The sequence below is a fragment of the Schistocerca serialis genome, chromosome 2, assembly GCF_023864345.2.
Source record: "Schistocerca serialis cubense isolate TAMUIC-IGC-003099 chromosome 2, iqSchSeri2.2, whole genome shotgun sequence".
NCBI lineage: Eukaryota > Metazoa > Arthropoda > Insecta > Orthoptera > Acrididae > Schistocerca > Schistocerca serialis.
In genome coordinates, this window is record NC_064639.1 from 934,537,020 (window position 1) to 934,560,205 (window position 23,186).

At 45.7% G+C, this 23,186-nt stretch overlaps 1 protein-coding gene across 1 annotated transcript in view; it reads left to right on the forward strand.

The window, feature by feature from the left end:
• Positions 1-422: 422 nt before the first annotated feature.
• LOC126458310 (uncharacterized) overlaps positions 423-23,186 on the forward strand; it is a 474,706-nt gene continuing 451,942 nt past the window's right edge. Inside the window, exon 1 of the mRNA XM_050095253.1 lies at positions 423-908. Within this exon, the coding sequence (XP_049951210.1) occupies positions 889-908 (20 nt within the window). The 5' untranslated portion in view covers positions 423-888. The remainder of the gene's footprint in view (positions 909-23,186) is intronic.

Consider the following 23,186-nt stretch of genomic DNA (forward strand, 5'->3'; position numbering starts at 1 on the left):
ACATTTTATTGTTTTGAATGAACAATCCCACTGAAGATGGCACAAAGATGCTGAAACATGTTTCGGCTTATGTGAAACACAGTTGTTCGCATAGCAAGCGGACCTTCTACCCAGTAAAAGGAATTAAGTAGCAGTGACCTGAATCGTGGCCGCAAATGAAACTCACCCCCATATTCTACCAAACTCGAGTCCCGTGTCTTAACCACTGCACCGCCGTGCTTACGCAGTCCAGAGGAATGAATGGAATACGGTGGCCTCAGGTTTGGCCCGACGATCTTCCCTGCATCCGAAGCTCGCGATATGTCCAGCGGAGTCGCGCCACCGGGGTGCCTGTAGTTGCCCCTCCGGCCGAGGGCGGCGCGGCGGGCGTCTGCGCGTCTTCTGTCGCCGCGCGCGCGTCTTCCCGGCAGTCGCGTCGCGTTCTCCGCGCCGTCAACACCGCAAGCTCGCACAGTCGTTTCTCGCTGCTTGGTAGACTCCGCTCCGGAGGACAGCGTACGTCCCACGTCGCCTTCAGGACTTACCGCGCTACCGGACACCCCGTCCCTCCGCAACCCCTCGCAGGAGGTTTTGGCCTAGCTTGACGAGATTTATTGCCCTTTCTTCCCCGGATCCTTCCTTCTGCCTTCGAGATTTGGTGCGGAAGGCCAGCTATCCTTCTTTTGTCCTCGCCTCCCATAGCTCTTTTTTTTTCTTTTCCTTTTCTCCCGGTCAGAAGTACCTAATCCGGACCGGCCGTCGCTTTCTGTTGGCGCTGGGGACCGCCCCTCTGCGTCCGACACGACACACAGTGGACGTTCCGCGCCACACACGCTGAGAGTGGCACGTGCTCCTGCTGAGGACCTGGTCACCACACCACCAGCCACACCCCGCTGACCTGTCGGCAACATGCGCTTCTCCTCGCTCAGGTAAACCAACGCCCCCAATTAATGCAACTACGACAAAATAAATGCGCGAGTATATTTACCACAGAATAGTACCGGCTTCAGCTGCTGTGAAGCCCTTTTATTATTGCTACCAGTTCTTATTGCTTCACAACTTAATCAGGCGTAAGAAGCTTTTCAATCTCATTATCCACGTGAGTAAATACATGACATCGCATCTCAGTCTATATAACGCCAGAAACACGAATTGGCCAGCAGAACTCAGTACACTAAAGTTAAACGCTGCGTGAATTCTAGGCATACAGTCCATGTATTGAATTCTGTTGTTCAGTTCGCATTTTTTGACTTTATGTGTTGTGCGATGGAACACGTTGCATATATCTGCAGGCAACGTAATTGAAAAACTTCTTGTGCTGATGCTGACCAGTTACAGTCAAAACTGTTATGTAGCAACAACCAAGATTTACAAAAAGCTGGTTGTGGTAAATTCCTATTTTGGGTGAAGGTATGTGCAAGCTGTGGGGAAACAGCTACTAAAAAGATTTGAGAACATATTTCACGATAATTCTGTTTACCCTTTTTGTGATTCTACATCTTTTTCCCCCTTCCGTTTCTCCCCCTAACATTTCGACGATTATATTTGCAACATCGGGTTCTACATATTACCCACTCGCTAAGACGATTCAAACACTAGCAACATACGCTCAAACTTACTATTTACATTAATCAATGAGCAGAAGAGCAGTGTTTTATTAATATGTTTGTTGATATTTTTTCTCTCGGCAACTTATTTTTTACATTTGCAATCGACAGGACAGTAAGGAACATGGAAAGAAAGAAAACGAAGTATGGCCGATGTTTAACGACCCGTAGACGACGAAGTCATTAGAAACGGAGAGTACGCTAGGATAGGAAAAGTCTCGGGGAAGGAAACTGGCCGTTTCCATTCAGAGGAACTATCCTTATTTCTTAAGCCAATTACAAAAAACCTAAATCTGGTTATTCACATGTAGTTTTCAATCTCCTGCTTTTCCTTACTGCGCCGTCCCGCTCGGTAGTCTGGTACATAGCCACAGTTACGTACAAAACAATAAACTATCAGTATCTGGGAAAGAACTGGTATACGTACGCAGTCAATAAATAAATCTCTGTTCCTGCAGCGTCCAGCAATGGATGCCGTGTGGGATTATGATGATGATGCTTATTATTATTAACCATTCATTTTTGTGCTCTATTCAGCAGCGGTTTGTTTAAAGCCTTCGGCTTGTTCCTGAATGTCATTTAAAAGGACTGCTTCACTGACAACGCGACAAACTGCTTTCGAGGGACACGTTGAAAAGCCTATCGTCTGCCAACTGCTATGACGAGGAAAATTGTCAACAAAAACAGTCTGTAAACTGATTGACTGGTGGCTTTTAGGAACTTCAGAGGATGACTCATTCGGAAACACTTACTTTGAAAGTTGGCAATATAGATTTATGTTAACAGACTCTTCAATGTTAAAATTGTAATGATTCGCGGTAAGAGAGAGTCACTGGAGAAATTTGTTGTTTGTAAATTAAGCATAAAACTGCGGATATTTTAGCAAATTTGCTTTCTAAATTACTGGTTTCACGACAGCGCGTTGTTTTCGTGTAGGAAATGGCATGGAAATGTTATGTAAAAGGTGGTCTCTCGCTATTATGTTCGTGGCCGAAGAAACAGGAGAACAGGTAAAAATAAGCGAGACTAATTAGCCCAGAATAGGAAAATAAAGTTTGCTAATTAGGAAAACTTTAGCATATTCATTAAAGGACCGACGCTCAAGTTTTTACGTTTTTGTTTGTTACGTCTTTCGACAGGGAATCGCTCTTTTCCGCCTTTTTGTTCGCAGATTGTATCAATGATTATTGAGTTCCGTTGCCCATTACGGTGATATTACTTTCATCGTGCATATTTGTATATTTCTGTATACCCTTCGTTTCTCTTCGGTAAACGGTGCATGGCTCACCAGAGAGGATTTCGTATGTCTCACCTACACATTATTTGTAAGTGATTTTGATGTGCATAAGAACAATGACAGAGTGCTTTTTTATATATGTAGAACTTTTTCTGATATCAATTTATCTTCCACTATGAAGTGTTTTAACTGCTACGAGTATTTTAATTATAGGATTACAGGCATCAACCTGTAAGATATCTGTAGTTTGCCTAAGATAAATTGCGTCCCCCCCCCCACCCCCTTCTCTCTCTCTCTCTCTCTCTCTCTCTCTCTCTCTCTCGCTCGCTCGTGCTCTTTCTGTAACATTATGTGGTTCATTTTGTTTGTTTGTTGAGGATGCCTTGTCCAACAATTTTCGGTCTAACGACTTTACCTTAAAATAACAGGTCAGCGTTTTACACTTTTGTCATGCGGTGCAATGTCACAGCTATTGTGCCCGCCGGCCGGAGTGGCCGAGCGCTTCTAGGCGCTACAGTCTGGAGCCGCGCTACCGCTGCGGTCGCAGGTTCGAATCCTGCCTCGGGCATGGATGTGTGTGATGTCCTTAAGTTAGTTATGTTTAAGTAGTTCTAAGTTCTAGGGGACTGATGACCTCAGAAGTTAAGTCCCATAGTGCTCAGAGCCATTTTTGAGCTATTGTGATCGATATTGTTCTTAAATTGCCACGCTCGGACTGCCGGTAGTTGACGATCACTCTCTACACTGCTTCCGTCAGGAAACCCCATATCTGGGCTTCCAAACGGAAAACAGAGTACTTTTCGTGTTAGCACATGACGTACAACTCCTGCCTTACCCATACATAACGACATATTGTCTTGGAAACCAGTTGCGGAAGCACCGCCGTAGGGGAACAGCAAATATTCGCCGTAGGGGAACAGGCACTAGCAGTTTCAATAAGTGTTTCTACTCCAGAGAGTGTAGACACCTCTGCACGTGTTTGTGAAATCTCTTAGAATTAGCTGCGTATCGTCCAATGTTTAGAGCTACGCTGGCCACTGTTTTGCGGCCGCTGGAGTAACAGGTTGCTGTTGCAACAGATTGCGACGTCTTCTGCCTCGCCCACCGCACCGTTCTGAACAGCAGTATGTCTTGTTGCATGTGGTGTGCTCATTCCGTGAAACGAGACTGTTTCTTAGTTTGGCGTTCCTGCACTCTATTTTAGAGATTACTAGAAACTAAAATGAGATCTGGAGCTAAGTCGACGTTCTAACTCGTCCCGAAGATGTTGCACTGGGTGCAGGTTGTGACTCTGGGCAGACCACTCCGTTTCAGGGATGCTTTTGTCCACCAACCATTGCCTCAAAGATGCTCCTTTATCACAGGGTGCACTGTCACGCTTATACAATCATTCATCTTCTCAATACTATTCCTCTGTAGTTGCTGTGTACATATGCATCCGCATTTAGCGTTTTCTTAAGGCTTTAAGAAGACCATTCACTAATCACGAAAAACAGCCCCAAACTATAAGACCACCTCCACCATGCTTCAATGCTGGCACCACACTGATCCAAAGCCTTCCATCGGATTGTCATAACTCCAAATCACTTGCTTCCAGTAGTCCACTGTCTAATGCTCGACACTCCATGTCCATCTTTACATACATTATGCCTCGCCTTGCCTTATCTGTGGTTGTTCCTTCGCGTATCCACTTTCACAATCACATAACAAACAGTTCACTTGGGCAACTTTCGAAGGGTTGGAATTTCCGTAATGGACCTAATGAAACTATTTGTTTCAAAAACCTTTTCAAGTTGCAAATATCTATGATATATACACTACTGGCCATTAAAATTGCTACACCACGAAGATGACGTGCTACAAACGCGAAATTTAACCGACAGGAAGAAGGTGCTGTGATATGCAAATGATTAGCTTTTCAGAGCATTCACACAAGGTTGGCGCCAGTGGCGACACCTACAACGTGCTGACACGAGGAAAGTTTCCAACCGATTTCTCATACGCAAACAGCAGTTGACCGGCGTTGCCTGGTGAAAAGTTTTTGTGATGCCTCGTGCAAGGAGGAGAAATGCGTACCATCACGTTTCCGACTTTGATAAAGGTCGAATTGTAGCCTATCGCGATTGCTGTTCATCGTATCGCGACATTGCTGCTCACGTTGGTCGAGATCCAATGACTGTTAACAGAATATGGAATCGGTGGTTTCAGGAGGGTAATACGGAACGCCGTGCTGGATCCCAACGGCCTCGTATCACTAGCAGTCGAGATGACAGGCATCTTATCCGCATGGCTGTAACGAATCGTGCAGCCACGTCTCGATCCCTGAGTCAACAGATGGGACGTTTGCAAGACAGCAACCATCTGCACTCACGGTTCCACGACGTTTGCAACAGCATGGACTATCAGCTCGGAGACCATGGCTGCGGTTACCCTTGACGCTGTATCACAGACAGGAGCGCCTGCGATGGTGTACTCAACGACGAACCTAGGTGCACGAATGGCAAATCATCATTTTTCGGATGAATCCATGTTCTGTTTACAACATCATGATGGTCGCATCCGTGTTTGGCGACATCGAGGTGAACGCACATTGGAAGCGTGTATCCGTCATCGCCATACTAGCGTATCATCCGGCGTGATGGTATGGGGTGTCATTGGTTACACGTCTCGGTCACATCTAGTTCGGTTTGACGGCACTTTGAACAGTGGACGTTACATTTCAGGTGTTACGACCCGTGGCTCTACCCTTCATTCGATCCCTGCGGAACCCTACATTTCAGCAGGATAATGCACGACCACATGTTGCAGGTCCTGTACGGGCCTTTCTGAATGCAGAAAATGTTCGACTGCTGCCCTGGCCAGCACATTCTCCTCTCACCAATTGAAAACGTCTGGTCAATGGTGGCCAAGCAACTGGCTTGTCACAATACGCCAGTCACTGTGGTATCGTGTTGAAGCTGCATGGGCAGCTGTAACTGTACACGCCATCCAAGCTCTGTTTGACTCAATGCCCAGGCGTATCAAGGCATTTATTATGGCCAGAGGTTGTTGTTCTGGGTACTGATTTCTTAGGATCTATGCACCCAAACTGCGTGAAAATGTAATCACATGTCAGTTCTAGTATAATATATTTGTCCAATTAATACCCGTTTATCATCTTCATTTCTTCTTCATGTTGCAGTTTTAATGGCCAGTAGTGTATATACGTAGACTGTATCGACTAATGAAATTTTGTACCAAAGCCGAGATTTGAAGCCGGATCTCCTGCTCACAAGCAGATGCCTTATCATTACACCCTGGAACAGTGGATTTGCACGGACTACCCTAGCAGACCTCACTCCTCAATCCAAATTCCCATTGCCCGCTTGTTATCCCTCCTAAACTCGAACAACATTGTAGACATGCCCGAAACACACGCATAGCTGCTTCAATGCCGTTCGAGTTCAGGGGGAATACCAAGTAGGCTGAGGCGTGAATGGGAATTTCAGCTGAGAGGGAGGCATGCTAGGGTAGTCCGTGTCGTAGTGCAAAGCCACTGTGCCAGGGCGGTGTAGTGGTTAGCACATCTGCATACTGAGCGGGAGATCCTGGTTCAAACCCTCCCTTTGATACAAATTTTCATTTTTCCCCACAAGCCTACATATATACATCGTAATGGTTCTATTACTTAGGCGGCATCCAGTTACTAGTCCACGTTCGAAGTCACTGAGCTTTCTTGACAAACCCATTCTGCTGTTACTACATGTTTATCGATAGCACAATACTTCCCCCGTCCGCAGCTCGTGGTCTAGTGGCTAGCGTTGCTGCCACTGGATCTCAGGGTCCCAGGTTGGGGATTTTCCCTGCCCAGTGACTTGGTGTTTGTGTTGTCCTCATCATTTCATCATCATCATTCGTGACAGTGGCTAGATTAGACTGTGTAAAAATTGGATCTTTGTACGGGCGCTGATGACCGCGCAGTTGAGCGCCGCCGGCCGCGGTGGTGTAGCGGTTCTAGGCGCTCAGTCCGGAGCCGCGCGACTGCTACGGTCGCAGGTTCGAATCCTGCCTCGGGCATGGATGTGTGTGATGTCCTTAGGTTAGTTAGGTTTAAGTAGTTCTAAGTTCTAGGGGACTGATGACCATAGATGTTAAGTCCCATAGTGCTCAGAGCCATTTGAACCATTTTTGAAGTTGAGCGCCCCACAAACCAGACATCGTCAACAATACTTCCCGCATCCTTTTATACTTGCGGGTGCTCCTCTCTCGACATCTTGTGGTCAGTTCCGTATTATGCAGGCGCGGTACCAGCACCGTCGCCTTCAAGTCCGAGCGACAAGAGCAGTCCAAGGGTGCTGATCACGCCAAGTTTTTCCGGTCGTCTAGGTCCAACTGACATGTCACGAGCCCAGCAGAGACGTTGCAGGCTATGTCGTGCTGTTAGCAATGACATTCCTCTCGGTCGTCTGCTGCCGTAGCCCATTATCGCCAGATGTTTATGTTCATTCTATATAGTTTTTCCTAAGACCTCAGATGGTGGCTCAGAATCGGATACCTCCTAGCAGCGTGTCGGACCTGCCTTTGCCTGGTGCAGTGCAACAACTGAACGTGGCATGGACTCAACATGTCATTTTAAGTCACTTTTAGAAATGCTGCCTCTGTAGCCGTCAACAATTGCGAGAGTGTTGCTGACCTCTTGATTGTGTTCCATAAACGTTCGTTGCGTCCCCAGATCTTTTGATCGAATTGTCCAGAACATTTTTCAGACTAGTTCAAATGGCTCTGAGCACTATGCGACTTAACTTCTGAGGTCATCAGTCGCCTAGAACTTAGAACTAATTAAACCTAGCTAACCTAAGGACATCACACACACCCATGCCCGAGGCAGGATTCGAACCTGCGACCGTAGCGGTCGCTCGGCTCCAGACTGTAGCGCCTAGAACCGCACGGCCACTCCGGCCTTCAAACCAGTCACGAACAATTGTAGCCCAGTAACATGGTGCATTGTCACCCATGAATACCGCGTAGTTGTTTGGGAACATGACGTTTATGAATGGCTGCAAACGGTCTCCATACATCTGAACATAACCATTTCCCGTCAATGATCGGTTCAGTTGGAGCAGAGGATGCAGTCCACTCGACGAACACACAGCCCACACCATTATGGAGTCGTCACCAGCTTTCACAGTGCTTGGCGGCGTCTGCACCACGCTCGAACCATACCATCAGCTCTTACCAACTGAAATCGGGGCTCATCTGATCAGGCCATCTAGGGTCCTACCGATATGGTCACGAGCCCCGGGGGAGGCGCTGCAGGCGATGACATGCTGTTAGCAAAAGCACTCGCGTCGGTCGTCTGGTACCATAGCTCATTAACGCCAAATTTTGTTGCGCTGTTCTAAGAATACGTTCGTCTTACGTCCCACAATGACGCGGTATTGTGTATCTATTAGGGCTGATATCTCTTTGCAAAAGCCGCTGCTCTCGGTCGTTAAGTGAAGGCCCTTTGCTATAGCGTTCTGTGTTGTTGGAGGTAAAACCTGGAATTTGATAACCCGGCACATTATTGACACTGGGATCTCGGAATATTGAATTCCCTAACGATTTCCGAAATGGAATGTCCCAATATGCCTAGCTCCAACTACCACTCCAAGTTCAAAGTTCGTTAATTCACATCGTCCTGGCATAATCACGCTTGAAACTATCACATGAATCACGACAGCTCTTCCAGTGCCCTACTCTTTCATTAGTTGTGTGCGCGATACTACCGCCATCTCTATATGTACGTATCGCTATCCCATGACTTTTGGCACCTCAGTGTATACAATGATAAGCGAAAACATCTTCACTCGTGTCCACCGCGAGATAGAATGCTGCCTGGTGGCGTTGTGTACACTTGACATGGTAAGGAAAACACACACATCAAAAAAAGGTTTGCATCCCTTCGGTTCCGAGAACTCACGAAGATAGACGTTGACTGTGGATATTGTATCACAGACACAGTCCGTTTGACTGTTCAGAGATGTCACTAAACCCGCCAAAAGATATAAACATCCATGTATGAGCAGCGCCTATTAGACGGAGGGGGTCCGACAGCCGATCACTTCCAGTCATTCCACCAGGAAGGAGGTACACGGCTCGTGTTGTCTGTAGTTCAACCATTCCTCGACGGTCAATACCGCGGTTCGATCGCATCCGTATTGTACTTCGTGCCAGAAAGGGCTCTCAACAAGGAAAGTGTCCAGGCGTCTCGGTGTAAAACAAGGCGATGTTGTTCGGACATGGAGGAGATACAGGGATGCAGGAACTGTTGATGACATGCCTCGCTCAGGCCGCCCAAGGGCTACTATTGCAGTGGATGACCGCTACATAAGGATTATGGCTCGGAGGAACCCTGACAGCAACGCCACCATGTTGAATAATGCTTTTCGTGCAGCCACGGGACGCCATGTTACGACTCAAACTGTGTGCAATAGGCTGCATGATGCGCAGTTTCACTCCCGACGTCCATGGCAAGGTCCGTCCTTGCAACCACGACGCCATGCAGCACGGTACAGATGGATCCAACAATATGCCGAATGGACCGCTCGGGAATGGCATCACGTTCTCTTCACCGATGAGTGACGCATATGCCTTCAACCAGACAGTCGTCGGAGACATGGTTGGAGGCAACCCGGTCAGGCTGAACGACTTAGACACACTGTCCAGCGAGTGCAGCAAGGTGGATATTCCCTGGTGTTTTGGGGTGGCATTATGTAGTGCCGACGTACGCCGCTGGTGGTCATGGAAGATGCGTTAACGGTTGTATCATACGTGAATGTCATTCTCCGACTAATAGTGCAAACATATCGGCAGCATATTGGCGAGGCATTCGTCTTCATGGACGACAATTCGCGCCTCCATCGTGCGCATCTTGTGAATGACTTGCTTCAGGATAACGACATCGCTCGACTAGAGTGTCCAGCATGTTCACCATCCGTGGACCCTATCGAATATGCCTGGAATAGATTGAAAAGGGCTGTTTATGGACGACGTGACCCACCAACCACTACGAATAATCTACGCCGCATCGCCGTTGAGGAGTGGGAAAGTGTGGACCATCAGTGCCTTGAAAAAATGGGGAAAGTATGCCACGACGAATACAGGCACGCATCAATGCAAGAGAATATGCTACTGGGTGTTAGAGGTACCGGTGTGTACAGCAACCTGGATCACCACCTCTGAAGGTCTCGCTGTATAGTGGTACAATATGCAATGTGTTGTTTTTATGAGCAGTAAAAAGGGTGGAAATGATGTTTCTGTTGATCTCTAGTCCGATTTTCTGTACAGGTTCCGGAACTCTCGGAACCGAGGTGATGCAAAACTTTTTTTGATGTGTGTATGTATAAACGGAACAGAAACGAATGGTGAATCGTTCCTGCCACGGTACAGACTGCAAATATAAAAATCAACTGACATAAGCGACTCAGTCAAAGGGCTAATTGTTACGGACCAGTGCCTATGACTGAGCATTTCGCAAACGGCTAAGTCGGTCGGCAGTTGGTGTCAGTTGTTGTGAGCATCTATGGAAAGCGAATGAAGAACGGTGAAAGCAGGAGTAGGTAACTTGACTGTTGGCCGTCCACAGAGCATGGAAACCTGAGGCTTGGTCGCTCTCTAAAGCTGGTTAGGCTGAGATCTGTGGCATATCTGACGACAGTATTGGAGCAGGAACAAGTGTTGCAGAGCACACTGTTGAAATGAAGCTCCACAGGAGACAAACACAAGTTGACCCTACGAGAGTGAACCTTCGATCAGTGTACACGTGTCGCCTTGTCGAACGCATCAAGTTTCTTGTTACACCTGTTCTATACTCATGCCTGGATACTCTGTGATCTAGAAAAACGATTGATTAAAAAATCACACAGCGCTCGAATGCAGGCCGTTGGGTGGGGGGAGAGGCTATTACGCTGTAGGGGCTAATGCCTGGGCTTCCGTGGGACCTATGGTATTAATCGAAGGCACCATGAGAACTGTGGACCACAGAACACTGTTGCGGACCACCAGCATCCATTCATGTTTGCTGTCTCATCTGGTGGCTATGGCACCTTTCTACATCTACATTTACATGTACATAGATACTCCGCAAGCCGCCATCACTATGTTAAAATTGCACTACAGTGGTTTGAGGCCACCAAATTTGCCCGACCTGAACACTTCGCCTGCTCCAGCTCCACGGCCACAAACTAAACGCCCGTAATTCACAGAACATGAGCGATCTATGCGCAGATAAGTGGTGTGACATATCTCCGAAAACCTACAAATGGCGCTAAGTGTTTTTGAATGCCTGTCACGCAGAATCTCCGCTGTGTTGCCTTCGAAAAGTGGACCAACAAAGCTTTCAAGCAGATAGTCACGATGTTTTTGCCTTCGGTTTATGTGTACAAAAAGAAAATTGGAACAGTAGAGTCGCTCACTCACTCCGTTGGCTTCTTTGGTTCGTGGCAATCCCACACTGCTCTTACTATCTGACTCCAGTTCTTCCTGGTATGTGCCGCTTACTCTCATTCAGTGATACCCAGCACTTTGCAATCTTAGGTCAGCTCGTCTCGAGATCTTCTTCTCGGTATTCCAGTGGATCTTGAGCCTTCCATCTTCTTCTCATATATCTAACGCTTTATTCTGCCATGGTCCATTCTGATACCATGGCCTGCCCATTCCAAACGTATCGCTTTGGCGTCGTTAACAATCGTGGGTTGGTCGGCTAGCTTCACTAGTTCTTAGTTGTATCTCCAAACCCATCTTTGCGTTGCTTGATCAAATATTGTCACAGAGATTTTTCTGTATACTTTACCGAGAGTTTGTGCTCTTGTTTTTCGGTCATGCTCCACGCTTCGACTCCATATAGCAACACTAACCTAATGATTGTGTTGTACAGTTTCAGCTTGGTTTTCCGGTTGAAGAATTTGGAGGACAGGAATTTCTGGAGCGAAAAACAAACTTCGTTTGCATTCAGTAGTCCAGTTCGGTATTCGACTTGCCTTTTATTGCAATCATTTACACTGAAGCTCCAAAGAAAATGATATAGGCATGCTTATTCAAATACAGGGATATGTAGACAGAATACGGCGCTGCTGTCGGCAACGCCTGTATAAGACAAGTGCCTGGCGCAGTTGTTAGATCAGTTACTGCTGCTACACTGGCAGCTTACAGGATTTAATTGAGTTTGAGCATGGTGTTATAATGGGCGCACGGGCGATGGGACACAGCAAATCCGTGGTAGCGATGAACTGGGGAATTTCTCGTACGATTATTTCAGGACTGTACCGTGAATATCAGGAATCCGGTAAAACAAAAAACCTCCGACGTCGTTGCGGCCGGAAAAGGTTCAAAACGGTTCAAATGGCTCTGAGCACTATGCGACTTAACTTCTGAGGTCATCAGTCGCCTAGAACTTAGAACTAATTAAACCTAACTAACCTAAGGACATCACACACATCCATGCCCGAGGCAGGATTCGAAACTGAACCGCCTAGAACCGCACGGCCACACCGGCCGGCCCCGGAAAAGGAACCTGCGACAACGGGACCAACGACGACTGAAGAGAATCGTTCAACGTTACCAACGTCAACGATACAACTCTGACAGGTGACACGTACATAAGCATCCTGTCTGATCACCTGCATCCATTCGTGTCCATTGTGTATTCCGACGGACTTCGACAGTTCCAGCAGGACAATGCGACACCCAAAACTTCAAAAATTGCTACAGATTAGCTCCAGGAACACACCTGTGAGTTTAAACACTTCCGCTGGCCACCGAATTGCCCAGACATGAACATTATTGAGCATATCCGGTATGCCTTGTAACGTGCTATACAGAAGAGATCTCTACCCCTTCGTACCCTTACGGGTTTATGGACAGCCCTGCGGGATTTATGGTGTCAGTTCCCTCCAGCGCTCCTTCAGATATTAGTCGAGTCCATACCATGTCGTGTTCTGGCACTTCTGCGTGCTCGCGGAGGCCCTACACAATATTAGGCAGGTGTAGCAGTTTCTTTGGCTCTTCAGTGTATTTTGAATAGGACATGGCATTGTAGACATCAATATAATTATCTAATGAGTAATCTATAAATTATGACGTCCTTTGAATAACATATAGAGGAGAAAAATTGGCTATGGTTTAGAAAAAATGTAGCTTTGTGATGTGCGGGAAAATCTAACCGATGTGATCTAGAGCGGCACTGAGTGGCACTTTCGTAAACAAACAAACAACATCAAAGCTGATCACGATGTTGTTTGGTGCAAATTTTAATTTCTTCATCTTGTCAATGACACATCCTTTGTCCTTTCTGTATGTGTCGGCCTTTCCCACGTGCGGCTGGAGCAGAGTGGCCAAGTGTTTTGCCAGTTTATACGTCGGTGAGCCAGAAGCGCTAAAAATCGGTCTTAGTGGAACTTTGATCTTATGGATCTCAGGTAATCCATACAGCCGAGGTGGGAGGGCTCCGTGTTGCGCAGGTTTCTCTGTATGTCCGCCGGCAGAGAAGACGCCTTGATTAACCGATTCGTTCCGTGTGATATCCTGTGTCGGATCTGCGCTTAGTTTTCGGTACGTCGTCGGATCTAACAGGTCTCAGATCTTTTGCTCATAATCTTCGGTCTTCATTACGACGATCGCATTCCCCTAATCGGCAGACAGTACCAATATACTCTTGGCGGCGTTAAGATTCTTAATAGCTTGTACCTCTTCTTTAGATTGTACCCGTGGTCTAGGGGAAGCGTCTTTGATTCATAATCAAAACGTCTACGGTCCCGGGTTCGATCCCCGCCACTGCCTAAATTTTGATAAATAATCAGCATTGGCGGCCGAAGACTGCCGGCATAAGAAGTGAGCCTCATTCTGCCAACGGCCTTGTCAAAGAGGGCGGAGGAGCGGATAGAGGTTCAGGGCACTCTCTTGTCCTAGGGGTGGGAAATTGCCCCTAAAGGCGGAAGAATCAGCAGAAGGCAATGGAAACCACTGCATTAAAGGCACGTAACGTGTATCCACAGGACATGTGGCCTGTAATTGAAGAAGTGTCATGATGATCTCTCCATTGGCAAAAGATTCCGGAATAGTCCCCCATTCGGATCTCCGGGAGGGGACTGCCAAGGGGGAGTTCACCATGAGAAAAAGATTGAATAATCTACGAAAGGATAATGTTCTACGAGTCGGGGCGTGGAATGTCAGAAGCTTGAACGTGGTAGGGAAACTAGAAAATCTGAAAAGGGAAATGCAAAGGCTCAATCTAGATATAGTAGGGGTCAGTGAAGTGAAGTGGAGGGAAGACAAGGATTTCTGGTCAGATGAGTATCGGGTAATATCAACAGCAGCAGAAAATGGTATAACAGGTGTAGGATTCGTTATGAATAGGAAGGTAGGGCAGAGGGTGTGTTACTGTGAACAGTTCAGTGACCGGGTTGCTCTAATCAGAATCGACAGCAGACCAACACCGACAACGATAGTTCAGGTATACATGCCGACGTCGCAAGCTGAAGATGAACACATAGAGAAAGTGTATGAGGATATTGAAAGGGTAATGCAGTATGTAAAGGGGGACGAAAATCTAATAGTCATGGGCGACTGGAATGCAGTTGTAGGGGAAGGAATAGAAGAAAAGGTTACAGAAGAATATGGGCTTGGGACAAGGAATGAAAGAGGAGAAAGACTAATTGAGTTCTGCAACAAGTTTCAGCTAGTAATAGCGAATACCCTGTTCAAGAATCACAAGAGGCGGAGGTATACTTGGAAAAGGCCGGGAGATACGGGAAGATTTCAATTAGATTACATCATGGTCAGACAGAGATTCCGAAATCAGATACTGGACTGTAAGGCGTACCCAGGAGCAGATATAGACTCAGATCGCAATATAGTAGTGATGAAGAGTAGGCTGAAGTTCAAGACATTAGTCAGGAAGAATCAATACGCAAAGAACTGGGATACGGAAGTACTAAGGAATGACGAGATACGTTTGAAGTTCTCTAACGCTATAGATACAGCAATAAGGAATAGCGCAGTAGGCAGTACAGTTGAAGAGGAATGGCCGTCACAGAAGTTGGGAAGGAAAACATAGGTACAAAGAATGTAGCTGCGAAGAAACCATGGGTAACAAAGAAATACTTCAGTTGATTGATAAAAGGAGGAAGTACAAACATGTTCCGGGAAAATCAGGAATACAGAAATACAAGTCGCTGAGGAATGAAATAAATAGGAAGTGCAGAGAAGCTAAGACGAAATGGCTGCAGGAAAAATGTGAAGACATCGAAAATGATATGATTGTCGGAAGGACAGACTCAGCATACAGGAAAGTCAAAACAATCTTTGGTGACATTGAAAGTAACGATGGTTACATTAAGAGTGCAACGCGAATTCCACTGTTAAATGCAGAGGAGAGAGCAAATAGGTGGAAAGAATACATTGACAGCCTCTATGAGGGTGAAGATTTGTCTGATGTGATAGAAGAAGAAACAGGAGTCGATTTAGAAGAGATAGGGAATCCAGTATTAGAATCGGAATTTAAAAGAGCTTTGGAGGACTTACGGTCAAATAAGGCAGAAGGGATAAATAACATTCCATCAGAATTTCTAAAATCATTGGGGGAAGTGGCAACAAAACGACTATTCACGTTGGTGTGTAGAATACATGAGTCTGGCGACAAACCATCTGACTTTCGGAAAAGCATCATCCACACAATTCCGATGACGGCAAGAGCTGACAAGTGCGAGAATTATCGCACAATCAGCTTAACAGCTCATGCATCGAAGCTGCTTAGTGGTGGTGGTGGTTAGTGTTTAACGTCCCGTCGACAACGAGGTCATTAGAGACGGAGCGCAAGCTCGGGTTAGGGAAGGATTGGGAAGGAAATCGGCCGTGCCCTTTCAAAGGAACCATCCCGGCATTTGCCTGGAGCGATTTAGGGAAATCACGGAAAACCTAAATGAGAATGGCTGGAGACGGGATTGAACCGTCATCCTCCCGAATGCGAGTCCAGTGTGCTAACCACTGCGGAAGCTGCTTACAAGAATAATATACAGAAGAATGGAAAAGAAAATTGAGAATGCGCTAGGTGAAGATCAGTTTGGCTTTAGAAAAGTAAAGGGACGAGAGAGGCAATTCTGACGTTACGGCTAATAATGGAAGCAAGGCTGAAGAAAAATCAAGACACTTTCATAGGATTTGTCGACCTGGAAAAAGCGTTCGACCATATAAAATGGTGTAAGCTGTTCGAGATTCTGAAAAAAGTAGGGGTAAGCTATAGGGAGAGACGGGTCATATACAATATGTACAACAACCAAGAGGGAATAATAAGAGTGGACGATCAATAACGAAGTTCTCGTATTAAGAAGTGTGTAAGACAAGGCTGTAGCCTTTCGCCCCTACTCTTCAATCTGTACATCGAGGAAGCAATGATGGAAATAAAAGAAACGTTCAGGAGTGGAATTAAAATACAAGGTGAAAGGATATCAATGATACGATTCGCTGATGACATTGCTATCCTGAGTGAAAGTGAAGAAGAACTAAAAGATCTGCTGAACGGAATGAACAGTCTAATGAGTACACAGTATGGTTTGAGAGTAAATCGGAGAAAGACGAAGGTAATGAGAAGTAGTAGAAATGAGAACAGCGAGAAACTTAACATCAGGATTGATGGTCACGAAGTCAATGAAGTTAAGGAATTCTGCTACCTAGGCAGTAAAATAACCAATGACGGACGGAGCAAGGAGGACATCAAAAGCAGATTCGCTATGGCAAAGAAGGCATTTCTGGCCAAGAGAAGTCTACTAATATCAAATACCGGCCTTAATTTGAGGAAGAAATTTCTGAGGATGTACGTCTGGAGTACAGCATTGTATGGTAGTGAAACATGGACTGTGGGAAAACCGGAACGGAAGAGAATCGAAGCATTTGAGATGTGGTGCTATAGACGAATTTTGAAAGTTAGGTGGACTGATAAGGTAAGGAATGAGGAGGTTCTACGCAGAATCGGAGAGGAAAGGAATATGTGGAAAACACTGATAAGGAGAAGGGACAGGATGATAGGACATCTGCTAATACATCAGGGAATGACTTCCATGGTACTAGAGGGAGCTGTAGAGGGCAAAAACTGTTGAGGAAGACAGAGATTGGAATACGTCAAGCAAATAATTGAGGACGTAGGTTGCAAGTGCTACTCTGAGATGAAGAGGTTAGCACAGGAAAAGAATTCGTGGCGGGCCGCGTCAAACCAGTCAGTAGACTGATGACCAAAACAAAACCTCTTCTTTCTTCAGGTTGCAAGCCGGTTGTTTTTCTCGGTGGAGCTTCCTGGCTGTTCCAGTGCGTATTTTCTCTGCCCTTTCACAAGGAAGGGTCCGAATGGCCGCTTCGGTGTTAGCAATAATGTCCTCCATAGGTACAGTTCTCGGAATGATAGCGAAATGCCCTCCTTTTTGAAGAAGAGACACTTCCTCTTCGGTCAATAGTCGTTCAGTGAGGTTAACCACTGTGCGTGACATGTCGGGAATCGCCTTGTCAGTATGCTTCCGGCATCATTCAGACTTTTTCTTCTGTCGCTCTGTGCGGCGCTCGAGTTCGTTCTGCATGCTCCTGTGAGTGATGCTGTCGAACTTGTCCCAGGCCTCTCGATGCATTCTGCTACATAGTTGATAGAAAATGTCCAGAAGTTCTTGCCAAGAGTCTCCGTGTTCTATGAATTCGCTCACGAAGAAAAGATCGTTCTATTCTGTCGTAGATATTATGTGCTTGCGCGATGGTGAATAGGCGCTTACAATTCAAGAACTTCGGTGTAGCACCTTCATCTCGGCACCACGACAGATAAGCGAGAGAGGACATCAGTCGCGCTTTCTTCTTCCGTCGTTAGTCAAGGTGTCCAAATCATTTTCTTGAGTTGCCCATAATGTTCTTCAGACCAGTCGCGATCAATCGTGGACCGGTCACATGGCGCATTGTCATCCATCGTCGTTTGGGAATGTGAAGTTTATGAATGGATGCAAATGGTCTCCAAGTAGCCAGAGATAACCATTTCCAGGCAGTATTATCGGTTCAGTTGGACCAGGGAAGCCAATCCATTCCACGTAAACACAGCCGACACCATTATGGAGACACAACCAGCTTGACAGTTTCTTGGTGACTGTTTGGGTCCGTGGCTTCGTGGGGTCAGCGTCGACCACTATGTTGGCCATTGTGACACGTACCACCTGAAATTTGGTGTTCTCGACACACTTTCGACACTATGGCTCTCAGGATATTCCATTTGTTAAATCGATTTACAAATGGAATGTCCCTTGCATCATCTCCAGCTACCATGCCTCTTTCAAAGTCCATTAATTCCCGCCGTGCGGCCATAATCACGCCGCAAGCTTTTTCACTTGAATCACCTCAGTACAAATGACAGTTCCGCCAATGCACTGCCCTTTTATACCTCGGCTACGCGATACTGCTGCCATCTATATCTACACATATTACTATTCCATGACTTACACTTTAGCGTACTGTACAGAACTGACGGATTACATGGTTGAAGCAAAAACTATCTCCTGCGTTTTCTGACAGCTAAACGTTTACTGAACGATGAAGAAGAGGAATATTTGCTCCAGACTTGTACGAAGCGCTAGAAACAGCCAGCAATATGTTTTTGAGTCGAGGGAACGAGGATGTGTTGAACATATTGATTAACAACCACTTGATCGACGACGAAGAGAGGTTCAAAGCGTAGTCCACATTTACTCGTCACGAGTTTGCTCGTCCATTAGCAATTCACCTTCCTCGGCACTGACGTGTGCTTGTAGCTTTTTAGCACACTTTATAGCCATTTTGCACGATCTAACCTGGCTTGCAGCAATTGCTTCGCTAGAACGCAGAAACAGTTGGCCTGCCACGCCTGACGTAAAGCGTTGGCGTACTGTCGGCAAACACATTCACTATTTTGTCAGTGTCGAGGGGACGACACACTACCCAGGGCGTATTACGTACTATGCGGCTCAAAATTCCTGCTTAAAGGAAGACAGTAGTAAAGTTGAACAAATATTCATAGCTCGTACGATGTGCACTTCACATCCCAAGTTTAAAGCACTTATTTAGCTTTGAAAGATCGCTTCTGTCGAATCTCTGAATATTGACCATTCCTCCTGGGACATCCTGCATAATTTATGAGTTCACGAGCTACTACTACAGGATATCCTGTATAATTTATGAGTTTACGATCTACTACTACAACTAAGAACGACGAAACCCGGTATGGTGTCTCCCAAGTTCTGCTTGTGGCGTGCAGAAGGACAGTCTCACATCTCTTGGACTACGTTCCTTTCCGAGAAGCAAAAATCTGACTTGCCTTATCCGGTCTTAGAGACTAGAGACTACTGTGGAACGTGACAGTCTACGTTTTCATCAAACTCTGGCATCTTCTAGTCCGTAAATTATTTCTCGTTCCGTGAGCTTTCTTGCTCAACGAGGTAATAAGTGGTGAGCATAAAATTTGTACCTGATTACAAAAATTTATAGATAAAGAGCTTTTCTAGACACAAAAATGCGGTTCCTTGTAAATGGTAGCTTAAGTAGTAAAGTTTCTTTACAGGTTAATTCCCACATGTACTCCGTTTCTTGTCCGAAGAACGTCTAGGGGAAACCCTATTTCTCTCCACGTCTTTCCCAACATCTCTTCCATCACGGCCTCAACAGCATCTTTTATTGGTTCCGTAAGAGTTTGCACAGCTGGTGAAAACTGAACGCTTCATCCTTAATGTAAACCTCACAAATAAAACCCAAGAAATGTTATCTCCGGTTAACGTGTTGGCCATTATGTTGGACCACCGCTACCAATCGACCTGTCCGTAAAAGTTCATCAAAGATCTGGTGAACAAATAACAACTGGTATGGCGCTTGTTGAAACACAACCCGTGGTTGAATTTCCTTTAACTGAGGCGCAGTACATAGATCCAACAAGTGCAGGTACATTGTTGCCGCAATGGAAGGCTCAGTGAAAGAGAATGGTCCAGTAATTGTGCTGTGCATTAAGCCACGCCAAACATTCATTTTTGGGCTGTCCTGTATCTGTTTTATGACATTATGAGTTCTCCGACTCCCAGATCCGGATCGTACGCCTGTTTACTTTCCCGGAGATGTGAAAAGTCGCTTCATTGGAAAAACAAACTTTTTAAGGTACTGATTGTCTGCATCGATTCGTTCCAGCATGTTCCTAGCAGACGCATCAAGTCTGAGCCTAACATTTGGCTGCAGATACTGCAGGAGTTGCACCTCGCATGCGTGGAATCCAGTCGTCTGTGTAAAATCTTCACCACAGTTGTTCTGAGGCATGCCTGCTGTTGCTGTGTAGGACTTTGTACACAGTGGTAAGAAGAGGTGATCTACGGAGTGGCGCAGTAACTGTCAATGTGGGAAAAGTGGACAGAAACAGTAATGATTAGCGAACAAGTTAACAGAGTAAACGGAAGATTTACGAAACTTGTATTTCTCCAGGCATACAAAGACTCATCGGAAATACAGCAAGGAATAATTCCAGCTCATACAGTAGCAACAAGGATGAGTCTCTCTGAATCAAAGTTCAAACGATGGCGTCAGAGCCACACATAAGCAGCGTCTGCATAGTGTCATGTAGCGAAGAGGCTCCAAGTGCAGTGTGCTGTGTGGCTGCTGCTGGCCATCCTGCATTATGGCGCCAGGGGGAGCTCGTGGTATAGAGCCACTGGAGGTGTGGCTCAGTGAGCACACATCATTGGGTCCAAAAGATCCCACGCGACCACTATCAGTATCTGACGGACACTTGTAATTCCGTTGCCAACTCTTTGGTGCCCATGGGATGGAATTACTACATAATACCACACCTGTTTTTTGGAAACTTGACATGTCTATTTTCTTAGACTGCATTGTCATGCTACGCTCATGGTATCTACAGTGGCATCACTCAGTCCAGGTCTACTGCTTCTTGACATATCAGTAACAATGGCAATCCCTTTAGACGTTTCATACTATGATCTAATGGTTAAAATGGCTCTGGCTTGGTTCAAATGGCTCTGAGCACTGTGGGACTTAACATCTGAGGTCATCAGTCCCCCAGAACTTAGAACCACTTAAACCTAACTAACCTAAGAACATCACACACATCCATGCCCGAGGCAGGATTCGAACCTGCGACCATAGAAGTCGCGCGGTTTCAGATGGCTCTGAGCACTATGGTACTTAACATCTGAGGTCATCAGTCCCCTAGAACTCAGAACTACTTAAACCTAACCAACCTAAGGACATCATACAGATCCCTGCCCGAGGCAGAGTTCGAACCTGCGACCGTAGCAGTCGCGTGGTTCCGGACTGCAGAGTCTAGAACCGCTCAGCCACCGCGGCCGGCTATGCTCTAATCCTCTTCCATCTGGCAGATCTCGACTACTGGCACTTTAGAACTATCACTTAACTTTAACAGGTGATCGTGTTTCATGAAACCTCAAAACACATTGCACTTTCTACTGCGAACATCCTACTCTGACATCAAAACTACGTTACCTGTGATAAGAGAGAGAAAACAAATTAGATGTTGCCAGAGTACGTGTATACGTCTATCAATAAAGTCTTCCTGAGTTAAGCTGCAATTTGCCACAACTGAATAGCTCCAAGTAGCTTAATGCCTTAAATTTTATTTTTTTAAGCGGAGGAAGCCTTTATGCTAATCCTGTATAACTCAAAGGGGTAGCACAGGGTAGTAAACTAGTTACCTTGCCTGCGTCCCTGCTGCTGTGCCAACTGGCCGTTTCCCAGGATTCCAACATGACTCGGTAGCCTGTGGAACGATACTTATTTTCCTCGACATTGTAGAATGTGAAGTGCATCTTGCATGTTTTGGATCTTTTGTCTAATGGATACATTTCTTGAATAACCCGTAGAGCACTCATGGAATATGAGAAAGCTATTCTGTCAGTTGTATCCAATCTTCTCCAGTGCCTTTAGAATTCTGTATAGATGAACATCAAAATTGTCCATATGGTTGGCTAATCCTAAAATAATTGAGCAGTTGACAGTATGCTTCTGCTTACAAGGGAACATTCCAAAACGTCACAAATGATCTTAATGAAACTTGGCGGGCGTATAGAGGACGCAAAATAGAGCAATATGTATTTTTTTGTTTGTGCCCAGTTTCACTTTTAGGTAACTTCGCATATTATGTTTACAGGGAATATCTTTGAAACGATGACTTACTAAAAATGTTTCTCATATAAAAGTTAAAATTTTGCAAAATATCCCACCAAAATTAATTAACTCTGAAAAATGAAGACTTTTACTACAACATAAACTCAAGAAGCTTTCGAGCTGCAACGTCCCTGTATAATAAAGCTGGTTTCTGAAACGCCGATTTTGGAAAATAAGTTGTTCCCAATGTGCTGTTGGAGTATTTTCAACGTACCTAAACCCTTTGGGATCCTCGGATACAACACTCAAAACATTTTTTTTCATGCTGTCGAGCCGCCTTTTCAGAGTTTTAAAAAATATTAATGGTGAATTTGGACCGAGAAATCGAGAATCTCTTTTTGAAGTCCCAAACGTCCTGTGACAGCAATCGAAATCTGGTAAACAAACGTCTCACAAGGTCAAAAGATTTTTGAAAGATATCTTCTTTCCCAGTGCCAACGGCCTTGCCACAGTGGTAACACCGTCAGATCACTGAAGTTAAGCACAGCTGGGCATGGCTAGCACTTGAATGGATAACGGTCTGGATCTGCTGACCACTGTTAGCAAGCAGGGTGCACTCAGCCTTTGTAAGGCCAACTGAGGAGCTACTTGACTGAGAAGTAGCGTCTCTGGCCACGAAAACTGACAACGGCCGGGAGAACAGAATACTGCCCACATACCTCTCTACATCCGTATCCAAAGATGTCTTTCGGCTAATGATGACACGGCGGTCGGTCGGTACCATTGGGCCTTCCATGACCTGTTCAGACGGGTTGTGAGAGTGTTTCTTTCCTAGTGAAGGAGAATCATCCGTATTATTGATAGAATCTTGTTGTTGTCAGTTTGAAAGACCATTTAGAGCATCGTAGGTGAAAGCAAGGAACTTGTTCATTTGATGATTTCAACAGGCTTGACAGCACAGGCACATCTGCAGTGCGAGAAGGAACTTTGTGACAAGACTTTCAGATCTAGTTTTTTGAATGATTATGATATCAATACCCTCTTGGGAAACAATACAATCAATCTGCAGTCACTACTACATAATCAACTGTCCACGCCAAGTTTACCAATGTACTAAAATATCTCTGACAGAAATCCTGCTGAACTTTGTTTTATATCGGCTTCTCCTTCGTGTATAGGGTGAGTCAAAAAGAACTTGGAATGATATAGAAATTTATTGAGATAACTTA